The 13057-nt window shown below is 42.3% G+C and overlaps 1 protein-coding gene across 3 annotated transcripts; it reads right to left on the reverse strand.

Annotated features, from left to right (window-relative positions):
* Positions 1–1737: 1737 nt before the first annotated feature.
* Positions 1738–12879, reverse strand: LOC138963286 (tyrosine--tRNA ligase, cytoplasmic-like). Of its 3 annotated transcripts, none has more exons than XM_070335350.1 (14): positions 12820–12879; positions 12212–12351; positions 11452–11598; positions 10791–10966; positions 9928–10057; positions 8666–8746; positions 7692–7743; positions 7161–7349; positions 6629–6714; positions 6153–6285; positions 5628–5725; positions 5004–5197; positions 3597–3735; positions 1738–3041 (listed from the first exon to the last, which is right to left on the reverse strand). In XM_070335350.1, exons 2-14 carry the CDS (start codon positions 12281–12283, stop codon positions 2931–2933), a joined length of 1608 nt encoding a protein of 535 aa, XP_070191451.1. In that variant the 5' UTR covers positions 12284–12351; positions 12820–12879; the 3' UTR covers positions 1738–2930. The 3 variants fall into 3 exon arrangements, with proteins under 3 accessions (XP_070191451.1, XP_070191453.1, XP_070191452.1); XM_070335352.1 differs by having other exon boundaries at positions 12827–12845; XM_070335351.1 differs by lacking the exon at positions 12820–12879 and adding an exon at positions 12597–12728.
* Positions 12880–13057: the final 178 nt, after the last annotated feature.

The raw sequence follows: 13057 nt of genomic DNA on the forward strand, positions 1-13057 counted from the left end.
TGAGAAAGATGCTGTTATCCCCTGTAGAAAACCTGGAGATATTTAGGGTGCTTTTTGCACAGAAGTTTACACGGGAAAGAATGTACTGTGATTCATCATTCCAGCAAAGAATGGGGGGATTATTGAACAGCTACCCTGTCCTGCTGCTAAATCTGGTCTAATTTTGTTTGTTTGTGTAATCTGCTAATATAGATAATGGTAGGGCTGAAAGAACGCTTGGAGAAGTTTTAGAATCTATGTGTAAAGCTACAATGCCAATGGACATGTTAAGAGATTTCTCTAATCAGGTCTTCAATTTTGTGCAAGTGAAGAGTGCACTGATGTGTATATACCACTTGATATTGAATCACGTTATTATGGCTTGATTTGTGTGACTTCTGTCGTTTGTAAATGATCTGTGTAACAAATGTTCCGCTATCATGGGCCATGTATTTGCATATCTCAGGTGCATACATTAACTCTTGCCTTCCTATTCCATTTTCCTCTCTTCCGTACATGAATGCAGTCGTGTCTTAAACTTGTGTCAGTTTAACTGTTGTAGAAGGCTTTCCTCTCATAGATTCTATGTTGATGACAGTTATTTTATATATTGTGTACATGGTTTTCACACAGTTAAAGAGGTATGACAATAAACTAAGGTGAAATCAAAATAGTGTGTGAAGTGAGTGTTTGTGTTCAAGGTTGTTTGCGTGAGAGAGAGAGAGAGAGAGAGAGAGAGAGAGAGAGAGAGAGATATTGCATAAGGCATTTCAACACGCAATAGATGCAGTGTGTGTGCACATACGCTCAGCATACACGAATTGGGCTGAATATTGACAAAACTTCTGAGATTGGCCACATTTCTTTTTTTCTTGATGAAACTTTTAATCACATAGAATCAATAGTAGCACTGAATGTTCACATCTTTTCTCCTTGTTTACATTAAACCTGAGCACATGAACAAAAAGTACCGCTCAATACAGGGTACTGTACTGTACTGTCATCTTGTTCCTTTGTAACACACGATTTCATGCCGGCCTTCCACATCATGTGTTGATACTCACACAATCCTACAATATCTCACTTATTTCAAATCATGATATGACCCTGACATAAAACTCCCCCCTCCCCTCCCCCCCCTCCCCTCCCCCCCCCTCCCCCCCCCCCCTTCTAATGTATACAGATAAAACAAACTCTTGTTGATCAGTTCTTCATTTCTATCCATACTTCCTGCAAAAGCAGTTCACTACTGCCTTCAGGTCTGATTTTTTTTAAGAAAAACATATACACCACCGAATAAAACAACAACACTTGCACTGCTCAAGTCTTGATCAAATCTCACTTGGATTTCTCTTCATGAAGTTGTCTCCCTTACCTGTATCACTTTCATTCTCCAACAATTAACCCCTTCACTGCCACAGTATAACAGCATTATCCGAACGTTCTATGGGAAAGAAATGTGTTTAGAACCCCTACAAGTACTTGGACAGTGGTTACCTCCCATTTAGTTTTCAGAAATGTCCTGAAATGTTGTTGACACAAATCCCATGTATGAGATACGGTTATGGGCGTAGGACAAACCGAAAATGACCACGTATTACATACGGGGTGGGCAGTGAAGGGGTTAAGGTGACAACCTTCATGTAGTTTTCGTTGTAACAGACATCATTTGTGCACCTTTGTTTCTTGCAAGATCAGCAATATGTTTAGCATCAAATACAGTGGAACCCCTCTTTGAAGACCCCCCACTTTTGCCCCCATTTTTTCATTTTCTTATTTATTTATTTATTTATTTTATGCAATTTATATCGCGCACATATCTCAACCACGGATTCAAGGCAGGGATCTTATTTATGCCGTGTGAGATGGAATTTTTTACACAATATATCACGCATTCACATCGGCCAGCAAACCTCAAGCCTATTCGGGCGAGCATTCACCTTTCACGGCCTATTATTCCAAGTGTACACGAAGGGACCTCGGTTTTTCGTCTCATCCGAAAGACTAGCACTTGAACCCACCACCTAGGTAAGGAAAGGGGGGAGAAAATTGCTAACGCCCTGACCCAGGGTCGAACTCGCAACCTCTCGCTTTCTGTTAATGATCTGTGTAAAGTGACCCCCATTTCAATGCTCCCTCCTTTGACCTCAATTTCTGAGATGTGTGAAGGTCTTATCAGGGGGGGTTCCACTGTAATTACAATTATTTCTTTGTTGACACGGCATTCCTTGCTTACTAGTGTTCATAATCAAGCTTTCAATTTGTTTCATTTGTTATAAATGGAACAGATACACTGTGCTTTTGTTTTGTTCTTAATTTCTTCTCTTTCAAAACACAAGATGGTAAATCAATGGATGTTCATTTATGATAACAAATAAAACGCAATTTCATCAACAACGTCAGTACATGTACTTCTAAAAATCTTGGACAAAAGAAATAAATTACGCAAATAATGTACATCAAAATTCTCTAAACATTCAAGGTTTGATTAATGAAATAAACTCAAAAGGCACATGTCGCTGCAATCTTTTGTGCGAGCATGGATTGTTCCCTGGAAGCTTTAGTCTTGCTCTAACTTGTACAGACCATCAATTTTCAATGATTTTGAAGACCATTCCGCTAACAAAATTTTATCAGAATCATCCCACGTTTTTGTTAGCTTCCAATACAATTCTATTTGGTGGTTACTGTTGTTGCTCCGTTCAGGTAAATCTTTTTGAAGGAAACACAATCTATACATGATGAATTTTGGCATCCCAGTTTAAAAACATCCATGTGTTCCAAACATACGCAATGTTGATGCCTAAGAAAAGTTAAGTAACACCTCAAACGTGGAGAAAGGCTTGACTGAATTGCTCAGATGGATGAAATAGAACCAGAAAGAGCTGAGAAGAGAATGACCACAGGGTGACTGTCAATGTCCAAGGAATTGTATGACACGGTGACGAGCATCACTTGATAGGAGCCCCTTTGAGGCTGGTACATGTGACAGCGCCGAGCTTGGTCATCAGAGAGCTTCCCTGCCACTCCGCTACACACTCTGCTGACGTCCTCAAGTCGGGCTGTAAACACAAACACAATGTTGGTCAAACCACATCCACCCAGAAAGCTGTCAAACGAAAGTAAGTAAGCGCTCTAAATGCAAACAGCATGTACAATAAAGTAAGTGTGAGTTATGTGTAACTACTCTCCTGGCACTTGAGAGAATAACAAGCGACTTTCATCCTCAAATCCTTCATTTCATTTTCTTATTTTCACCCAGAAAGCTGTTACACTGCGACTCCCTATCCCCTGATTGAAGACCTCCTCCCTTTCAAGTTCATGTTTCCCTAGATTGTGTTCCTAGTGTTTGTAAATCTGCCTCCATTTCTTAAGACTCCCTCTCCTTTAAACCATGATATGTTTACACTTTAATACGGCCTTTAAAGTTTGGTACGACTGTATCAATCTATTACTGCCAGATGGCTGCAACAGAATGTTACCTGTTAATGAAGACTCAGTGACAAATTTAACAAGAGACATAAGGAGAAAAACATCAAAATGTATCAGATGAAGTGTGGTCTTTCAAGCTTTATTTTGTTCTACATTTTTATCAACAGTCATGTCACCTGACTTACCTGTAATTTTTCCCAGACTTTCTTCTTGGGGTTGAGCTTTTCATCGGGTGTCCCTGACTCATATCCTTCCACAAACACTCGCTCTCCTGGGGCGCTGCCGGCCGGAGGCATGAGGGGTTCAACCGCTCTCGGCTCGTCACTGCAGCAACAACAACAACGTGAACAGTGTTGTACATACCACTCATAACCCTGTCATTTTAATATCCCCCCCCCCCCCCCCCCCGTTTTAATATCCCCCCCCCCCCTGTTTTAATATCCCCCCCCCCATTTTAATATCCCCCCCCCCTCCCCCGTTTTAATATCCCCCTGTTAAGACTTTCCCCTTGGAAGATCTGACTTTTTCAGGATTTTCATTCATAACGTCTGTAAATTTACCTCCATTTTAAGACTCACTCCCTTTTAAGACTCACTCCATTTTAAGACTCACTCCATTTTAAGACTCACTCCCGTTTAAGACTCACTCCATTTTAAGACTCACTCCCTTTTAAGACTCACTCCATTTTAAGACTCACTCCATTTTAAGACTCACTCCCTTTCAGGACCTGCTTTTCCCAAGGGGATTCGACGGTACTGACCTTACAATTCAGAAAACTGAAACTATTCTGTCATTGCTAACCACAGCTAGCAGAAAGTTATTCTGATTACGTACAATTATGACTACAACGTGTGGCCACTGTTTGCTTGATCCACATACTGCAAGCAGAGTTACAAACATGTAGCGCTCACAAAATGGGTCATAAAACATCGTCTACACTGAAAAGTGGCACTGTAGCTACTCTCTAATGGCCATTTTTTGTTCCTGCATTCTCATGAAACTTTATTCAAAATGTCTATTCTAGTAGTCCTTGGCAAGATGGTATAAATACAGATGTGGGAATAAGTTATAAAAAGATGCTACACTTAAAACACCATTTGCTTCGCTGAAAATCTTTAAAAAATCTAAATGGCTACACTTCAGGCTTCGCAGGTCTTTACAGAGGTTTGACTGTATTGAAATCTTTAAGGTGCAATGTGACTGCAGCCCAAGGCTATGGAATAAGGAAATGTATAGTTCAGTATGTGCAATGTGACTGCAGCCCAAGGCTATGGAATAAGGAAATGTATAGTTCAGTATGTGCAATGTGACTGCAGCCCAAGGCTATGGAATAAGGAAATGTATAGTTCAGTATGTGCAATGTGACTGCAGCCCAAGGCTATGGAATAAGGAAATGTATAGTTCAGTATGTGCAATGTGACTGCAGCCCAAGGCTATGGAATAAGGAAATGTATAGTTCAGTATGTGCAATGTGACTGCAGCCCAAGGCTATGGAATAAGGAATGTATAGTTCAGTATGTGCAATGTGACTGCAGCCCAAGGCTATGGAATAAGGAATGTATAGTTCAGTATGTGCACTGAAAACAGCTTACACCGAGGCACACATGAGCATGCCGCACGACTCGATGCCGCGCATCTTGACGGGCTTCAGGTTGCACAGAAACACGCCCAGACGATCCTGCAGATCCTCCATGGGCACTAACCCCGCCAGCCCACTGATGATGGTGCGCGGAGTTTTCTCCCCTAGATCCACCATCTCGATGTACAGGCTGTCCGCCTCCGGATGCTGTTGACACAGTAGGTAAACATCCGTCAGTGGAATGTGCATCAGTTAGAAATAAGTCAGAGGAATGTGTGTCAGATTTTTCGCTGTGACCTTGGGATTTTTATCCCACACTTGCGTGCACACAGGGATGTTCAGATACAGAAGAGAGTCTGAACGAAGTTGACTTTTGGAAATAAATTCCTCGCTAAACGTGGGGATCGAACCCACGCCGATTACGACAACTGGTTTCAAAGCCACCCCCGCTAACGACTCGAAGCCACGCCGATTACGACAACTGGTTTCAAAGCCACCACCGCTAACGACTGAACTATCTCCCCACCCATAATAACATAACAACAGTCAGAGAGATTGGCTGCTTTGATTCTCTGCTCTTAGCGGTACAAGCATGTGATGAGGACAGTTCTGTGAGAGAATAACAATGAACTCTGACCTTCTTGACACTGGTGATCTTGCCCACTTTCAGGTCCAGTCTGGCCGGCGTGATCTCGTCATCACCCCCACCACCCGCTGCCGGGGCGCCCTCTGCTTCTGCACATCACCATGGCAACGACAACACATTAGTTATAATTAACAACATGACAGGCAGAAGTGAGATGTTCAAGGTAAAAGTCATCAGAAATCACTTGCAAATTCAACACTAACGACACTAAACTCTGCAGGAAATGAGGAAGCCATGGAAGCTTATTTCTTTCGAATACATCACTTCAATTTAAATAATAGGAGTTACCTTACCATTGAGTGATAGACTTAGAAAGCGTCCCTAATCACCAGTCAGAAAACACAGTCACTCACTCTATATTTGTGTCAGTTGACCATTAGGGAGAGTAGCTTCCCCTGCCGGTAGTGTCTCTCCACGTATGTCTACCTGCCTGGAACCATCAGTGCAACACGTGGGGTTCCACTGTGTTAGAACCCATGTCACTTGAATTAAAATAAAGTGTGAAATAAAGCTCACTCTTTTTCACGACAGGGTAGGCCTTGGCGACCAGTTTCTTCATATCGGGCGTCTCGAACTCTGCCCTGATCGGAGCCAGTAGACAGTTGAGGTAACCCTCCACCGCACTCTTCAGGTCTGCAGGGTGCAGCTCCTACAATGGAGTGATCGCACAGTGGACAGAAAGCAAAGACAACATGACCATGAGACAACATGACCATGAGACAACAGCCACCGAGACGCACACACAGTAGAACCAACAAATTAAAACTGTCAAATAATCAGAAACAATAGAATAGACAGAATAAGTAACATTGAAGTTAGAACCAACATAACTGAACAGACACATACACACACACAAACACAACCACACACACACACACACACACATACACACACACACACACATACATACACACAAACACACGAACACACACAAAGAGATACACACACACACACACAGACACAGACACAGACACAAACACACACACACCTACCTCTTTTGCAAAGGTCTGCTCCAGGTCTTCGAACTTGGAAAACCTGAGGTCACCTCCATTGTCAGGTGCACGCTTCACGGTGAATTCTGCAAGATACACACATTGTCAGGTGCACGCTTCACGGTGAATTCTGCAAGATGCTAGAGCCAGCGTGCTACCAACTGAGCTACGTCGCCGCCTGCCAAATTTATTCAGACGGTAAATTCAACAATCTTCTCCAAATGAAGACCTCAAATTAAGACTTCCTCCATGTTAAAGACCTTGTTTTCTCAGACTTTCTGTTCATAACCTCCGTAAGTGTACCCCCTTTTCAAGACCCCCTCCTTTTTAAGACCTGATTTTCTCAGATGTTTGGAGGTATTAAAAGGGTGGCTCCAATGTACTTTACTGTAATTTCAGTAAATTCTTCAAGGAAATTCTGGCTGTTATAGCTCGTGATAGCGTAATACTCTGCCTACCCATTGAGCTACGTTCCCGCCTGTCAAATTGATGCAGACGGTAAATTCAGCTATGTTCTCCACACGGGCCTTACCTTTGCCATCCACGACGCGCAGTGGGAAGAGGACGTGTTTGCAGAAAGACAGGACGCCGTTGTCCGCCACGTTGCCCGGCTCACAGAACGCTTTCTTCAACTTCTTCTTCACCTGTGCAGGTGAGTCGAGCAGGTCGATCTTGGAGTCCTCGTCTGACGAGCTCATCTTGGTGCCCGTCAGTCCAGGTACTGAAACACAACACAGGGGAAAATGTTTGGTTCAGATGTAACTGCTTGCCTACATGTGTACTGCAACTTAAAGTGTGTGAGTGTGTAGGCCCCCCTGGCTCCCCCCCTCCAAATAAACAAATTGTGTGGTTACTGCGCACCCTAAACTTTAAAATCACTATTTTGTTTTATTTTATGCTGGTGGTCTACCTAAGTAAGCGAATGTCCGAATGTGAGTGAACGTATGAGTTTGCACCCCCAAACCTCTTGCAAGAGAGAAGAATAATCAAACATGAAGCCTCGTAATTTATTCTTGTACACATGCACTGATGCAGCTTGAACGTCCTAAAACACGTCACTTACCCATGGGGTTCATCAGGTGTATCCTCTTCTGGTATCCAAGGTGTGGCAGGTACTGCAAGAAAAAGGCACAGTATTGTACACCTGGGCTCGTCGAACGCTGAAGAAGAAGTACACCTGGGCTCAAGGTTTGTTCAAACACACATTTATCTGCATCTTGGCTGTTCATTGTTACATTAAAACTACATAGGCGCTATAAACTTGCACTATTTTATCAATTTTCAGCCAGGCCAGAATGATTCCTTATGTGTGAAGAGTATCATTCTTCAATGTTGACATGTCAGTGTAATTGTTGACATGTCAGTGTAATTGTTGACATGTCAGTGTAATTGTTGACATGTCAGTGTAATTGTTGACATGTCAGTGTAATTGTTGACATGTCAGTGTAATTGTTGACATGTCAGTGTAATTGTTGACATGTCAGTGTAATTGTTGACATGTCAGTGTAATTGTTGACATGTCAGTGTAATTGTTGACATGTCAGTGTAATTGTTGACATGTCAGTGTAATTGTTGACATGTCAGTGTAATTGTTGACATGTCAGTGTAATTGTTGACATGTCAGTGTAATTGTTGACATGTCAGTGTAATTGTTGACATGTCAGTGTAATTGTTGACATGTCAGTGTAATTGTTGACATGTCAGTGTAATTGTGCTCCAAGCCTCCGCACAGCGCAATCAACAAAGGTCTGACAAAAGCATTCACTATAAAATGTCATCATCATCTCATCATCATCAGTCCCCTGACTAGAAGAGGCAGAAACCCTTCTGCAAGCTGTTCTGTTGGGGACCATCATCAGAAGGTCAAGAAAAGCTCATCTGTGTCCATTCTTTCACGTTGTAAGACCAGCTTTGTCTTTTATAGCTTTAGTAAAATGTAGATTCAACTGATCTTCCCAGCTGCATAGTATTAGTAAGTAACCTAAATACATACCTTTTCAACAAAGTTTATCAGTGTGAGACAAAAAAAAAGTCTACCTTTTCAGCAAAGGTGAAGATCTTGCGCTGGTCCACCCCACCGAACTGAGCGTCCACCTTGAGGTACTCTTCATCCAGAGCCTGCACAAACATGACACAGCTATCAGATGACACAGCTATCAGATGACACAGCTATCAGATGACACAGCTATCAGATGACACAGCTATCAGATGACACAGCTATCAGATGACACAGCTATCAGATGACACAGCTATCAGACACTGTATTCTCTATGTGTTGCAAGATTAGACGCACATGTGTATGTACGCTTCGAGACTGTATTTAAGGCATGAATATGCCATTCATGCAGCCAACATTTTGACAGCATTTTCATGTTGTGAAAGAGCACTTTATTTTCTGCAAAAATGTGCAACAAATGTTGTGAACAATTAAAAAAACAAGTTGGGCCAAACATGCACACAAAGTTGGCGAATAGGCGGGAATGAATCTCCGTCTTGTCTGTCACCCTCATGTTCATCAAGGTGTTGCTGCTATCATACCATCAATACAGCTAAAAGTATCTTACTGCTGTTTTCAGGACGACTTTGCTGCTATCTCTATACAGTGTTTTCAGGACGACTTTGCTGCTATCTCTATACAGTGTTACCCCCCTTGGAAGACCCCCCAATTTAAGACTTCCTCCTTTATAAGACCCTGACGTTTTAGACTTTCTGTTCATAAGCTCTGTAAATGACCTCCTATTTAAGACTACCCCTTTTTAAGACCTGATTTTCTCAGATTAGTTTAAGGTCTTAAAAGGGGGCTCCTCTGTTCTGAACACTGATGTGTGTGCCTACCTGTAAACACACTGTACTGAACACTGATGTGTGTGCCTACCTGTAGACACACTGTACTTCTTCTTCTTCTGCGTTCGTGGGCTGAAACTCTCATGTACACTCGTGTTTTTAAACGAGTGGAATTTTACGTGTATGACCGTTTTTACCCCGCCATTTAGGCAGCCATACGCTGTTTTCGGAGGAAGCATGCTGGGTATTTTCGTGTTTCTATAACCCACCGAACTCTGACATGGATTACAGGATCTTTTTCATGCGCACTTGGTCTTGTGCTTGCGTGTACACACGGGGGTGTTCGGACACCGAGGAGAGTCTGCACACAAAGTTGACTCTGAGAAATAAATCTCTCGCCGAACGTGGGGACGAACTCACGCTGACAGCGGCCAACTGGATACAAATCCAGCGCGCTACCGACTAAGCTACATCCCCGCCCACACACTGTTCTGAACACTGATGTGTGTGCCTACCTGTAGACCCGGGTAGAGCAGGCCGCTGAGCAAGGGATGACTGACTTGTTTCACCACCTCCGCTCCCGCCTTCTTTGCGTCGTGCTCCGTCACGCTAGACGACAGACGGTACACGTCTAGTGTGTACTCCCTGCACAAAGAACGACACAAAGTGACATTCATTCCTCTCTCAAACAAAAGGCACATACGTGTATTTCTCCTGGTTATCATCTTTGTTTGGTGACTGAGTCCTGTAGTGTTTGGGGAACAAAAGTACAGCAATCAAACTTTTCGTTTGTGATCTTCACCTACAATGTAAAAGTAAGTCAAAAGTATTACTCTTCAGGATTAGGAAACTGCATCAGCCATATGAAAAAGGGCAGTGTTTCATACAAGGTAGACTCCATTTTAATCTATATTTAAGAATGAAAATCTTTATTATGAAAGAGAAGAAGCCTAAATAAAAACAGGTTTGTTTGTTTGCTTAACGCCCAGCCGACCATGAAGGGCCATATCAGGGCAGTATAAAAACAGGTAAAATGGACAGATACAATATAAACAACAAGCAACATATCAAAAAGTTGAATCACCAAGATTAATTTTGTCATTATTCATTGCCTCGCCAGCATCTTGCAAGCGAGTTTTGTCAACAATGTTGAAATAAGTTCATCATGTGTATCAGAAGTATATGTCCGTCTGTCTACTTCAAAGACCACTGGGTTGACGTACTGTAAATATAACCTTTTGTTTTGTCATAAATTAAACGTTTCAATAACCTAACATTCTTGTTCTTTGATTCTGTATCACCAAGCATAATGGGACATGGCTGGTTATCAACATAGCCTCAACTCCAAACCAAATGTAACCTTTGACATTTGACCCACCTGCTGAGCTGGAACTCGGTTCCCTTGATAAACTTTAGTTTGTCGAGCGGCACGCCGATGGAGGTGAGCATGGCCTTGATGGCCGCCTCGTAGTACTTGACCCGCAGCTCCAGCAGCTCCCACGGTGCCTTCATGTTGTCCAGGTAGGCGTGCAGGTCAGCAAACAGGATGGTAACCTGTAACAACCAGCGATAGATTAGCACCTGACCCTCAGCTCTAACAGCTCCCATGTTGTCCAGGTAGGCGTGCAGGTCAGCAAACAGGATGGTAACCTGTAACGAACAGGGATAAAGTGCGTTTTAAATAGATGTTTTCCGAAAATAAGTGTCGGGTTTGTATGGGTTGTGCGAGAGTGAATGCCCTTGCTTTACAAGGGTCAATCACTAGTGAGGGGTGTGTCGGAAACACGTGGACAAGAGCACGTGTGAAGTTATTTGACAGAGGAAAAGCAAGGGCATTCACTCTTTGTTATCTTCAGAATAAAATACAGCAGTAAATATAAAGAAATTAAACTTGACAAGAAGTGCACCACCCAGGTGTGTTCTGTTCACAGCCTTTGCAAATTAACCTCCATTTTAAGAGCCCCTCCATTTTAAGAGCTGATATTTTCTCCGGTTTTCAAGGTTGTTAAAGAAGGGTTCCATTGTACTAGCAACATTACCTCACACCCGGCCTTGAGGAAGTCGGCGACCTTGGACATGGGGACAAAGTATGCGATGTGCGGCTTGCCGGTGGTGGCGGTGCCCCAGTAGATCTTGACATCACGCTCCTTCAGCACCTGGAGCAACTTGTCCTCTCCCAGCGTCTCCTGGAACACACACACCAACATACATGCAAGCACGAGCACACATGTTGACACACTCACACACACGTTGACACACACACACACAAAGAAAAAGCATGCCATTAGATCATATTTTGTCACCAATATTTCTTTCACACTCCTTCATCAATCAATCACTCATCATTTCAAGTCAGTTCTAATTGCTCTTATATTGTCTTGACTGTGACAATATAGTTTGCTCGTTTGAAATATAACCTTAGCTGTCTATAAAGTGAGGAAATGGACATCTATTACACAGCCGCAACAGAAGCAAGTTAATTAGATCTAGCCCTAAAAAGCATTAGGCCAACAAAAAAAATAGGTCTGTTTACGGTAACATAGGCCCAAAAAATAGGGTCGGTAGGTCGGGAATTTTTTTTTTTCTTCCAAAAAACCATATTTTTACGTTATTTTGCATTTTTTGTGTGTCCCAAATGCCAAAAAAAAGTCTAGGGTCACGCGAAAAAAATAGGGTCGGTCGGGTTACCGTAAACAGACTATTATTTTTTTTTGGCCTTATACGTACAATTCCATTAAACATTCTACATCTTTGAAACCTGCAACAGCAAAGTTCTTAACCTTGAAGCAAACTGTTTACCTGCAAATTACGCTTAATCAGCGTCAGCTTTTCTTCTGGAGACAATGCTGCGGCCCCATTCTCTGTGGCCATGATTGACAGTTCTCACTGGGCAGACGTCCTCACACTCACTGGAGTCACTGTTCTGACTGATGTCCCTGCTGGAATGACAAGTAAGCATTCGATGATCAACACTGAGGGCAGTTGCATCCCACCACGACTAAAACTCGAGAACTTAGCAGAAACTAATCGTCTTCAAATCCACGGCAGAATCTTCTGGGCAGCTCTTTGTCACCTTTGTCAGTTTGTGTTTGTTGTGTGTTATTGTGGAGAAAATGGCTCAGTTGGTACTAAAAAATAACCTTACATGTATCTAAAGGTGACACCCACCTTGACAAGAACTTACTCGATTGATCTATTAATCGGTTAGAAAACACTTCAGACAGCAATCAAGATACAATATGGTCCCTGTTGCTAGAAGAAACTCCAGATAAACGACGAAAATTACGTATTCTAACAATCGATCACCAGGAACAAGTCACAGCGTGTTCTTGAGGCTATTTTCAATTGATTAGTATTTCCTAACTGTGATTAGATTTTACATTTAATGCCAAAGATTGCAATCTTACATCTCACATGTGCCAGAAATGTGCTTCCAGTTTCGTCAGCTACAGATTCACTTATGACTGTCGTAATATAACTAAGTCACAATGTTTCGGCTGTAGACTGCATTCTTTAGAGATTTACATAGGAATCAAAAGATTGTGTTAAATGTGTTGCATGGAAATGATTGGATCGTAATTGTTTATACAACTTGAAGTATTTTGATTGCTGCAAAACAGGAATAATTCTCAAACAGCTTAATTC

Source organism: Littorina saxatilis, linkage group LG3, assembly GCF_037325665.1.
Source record: "Littorina saxatilis isolate snail1 linkage group LG3, US_GU_Lsax_2.0, whole genome shotgun sequence".
Taxonomy (NCBI): Eukaryota; Metazoa; Mollusca; class Gastropoda; order Littorinimorpha; family Littorinidae; genus Littorina; species Littorina saxatilis.

What these genes read in the sequence shown, in the direction of transcription:
- LOC138963286 (XM_070335350.1), bottom strand. Translation starts at nt 12,283, where the DNA reads ATGGCCACAGAGAATGGGGCCGCAGCATTGTCTCCAGAAGAAAAGCTG. An exon ending in GCGCGTCGTGGATGGCAAAG is followed by an intron (nt 6,715 to 7,160) that starts GTAAGGCCCGTG and finishes TGTATCTTGCAG; the next exon opens with AATTCACCGTGAAGCGTGCA. An exon ending in CTACCCTGTCGTGAAAAAGA is followed by an intron (nt 5,726 to 6,152) that starts GTGAGCTTTATT and finishes GGTGATGTGCAG; the next exon opens with AAGCAGAGGGCGCCCCGGCA.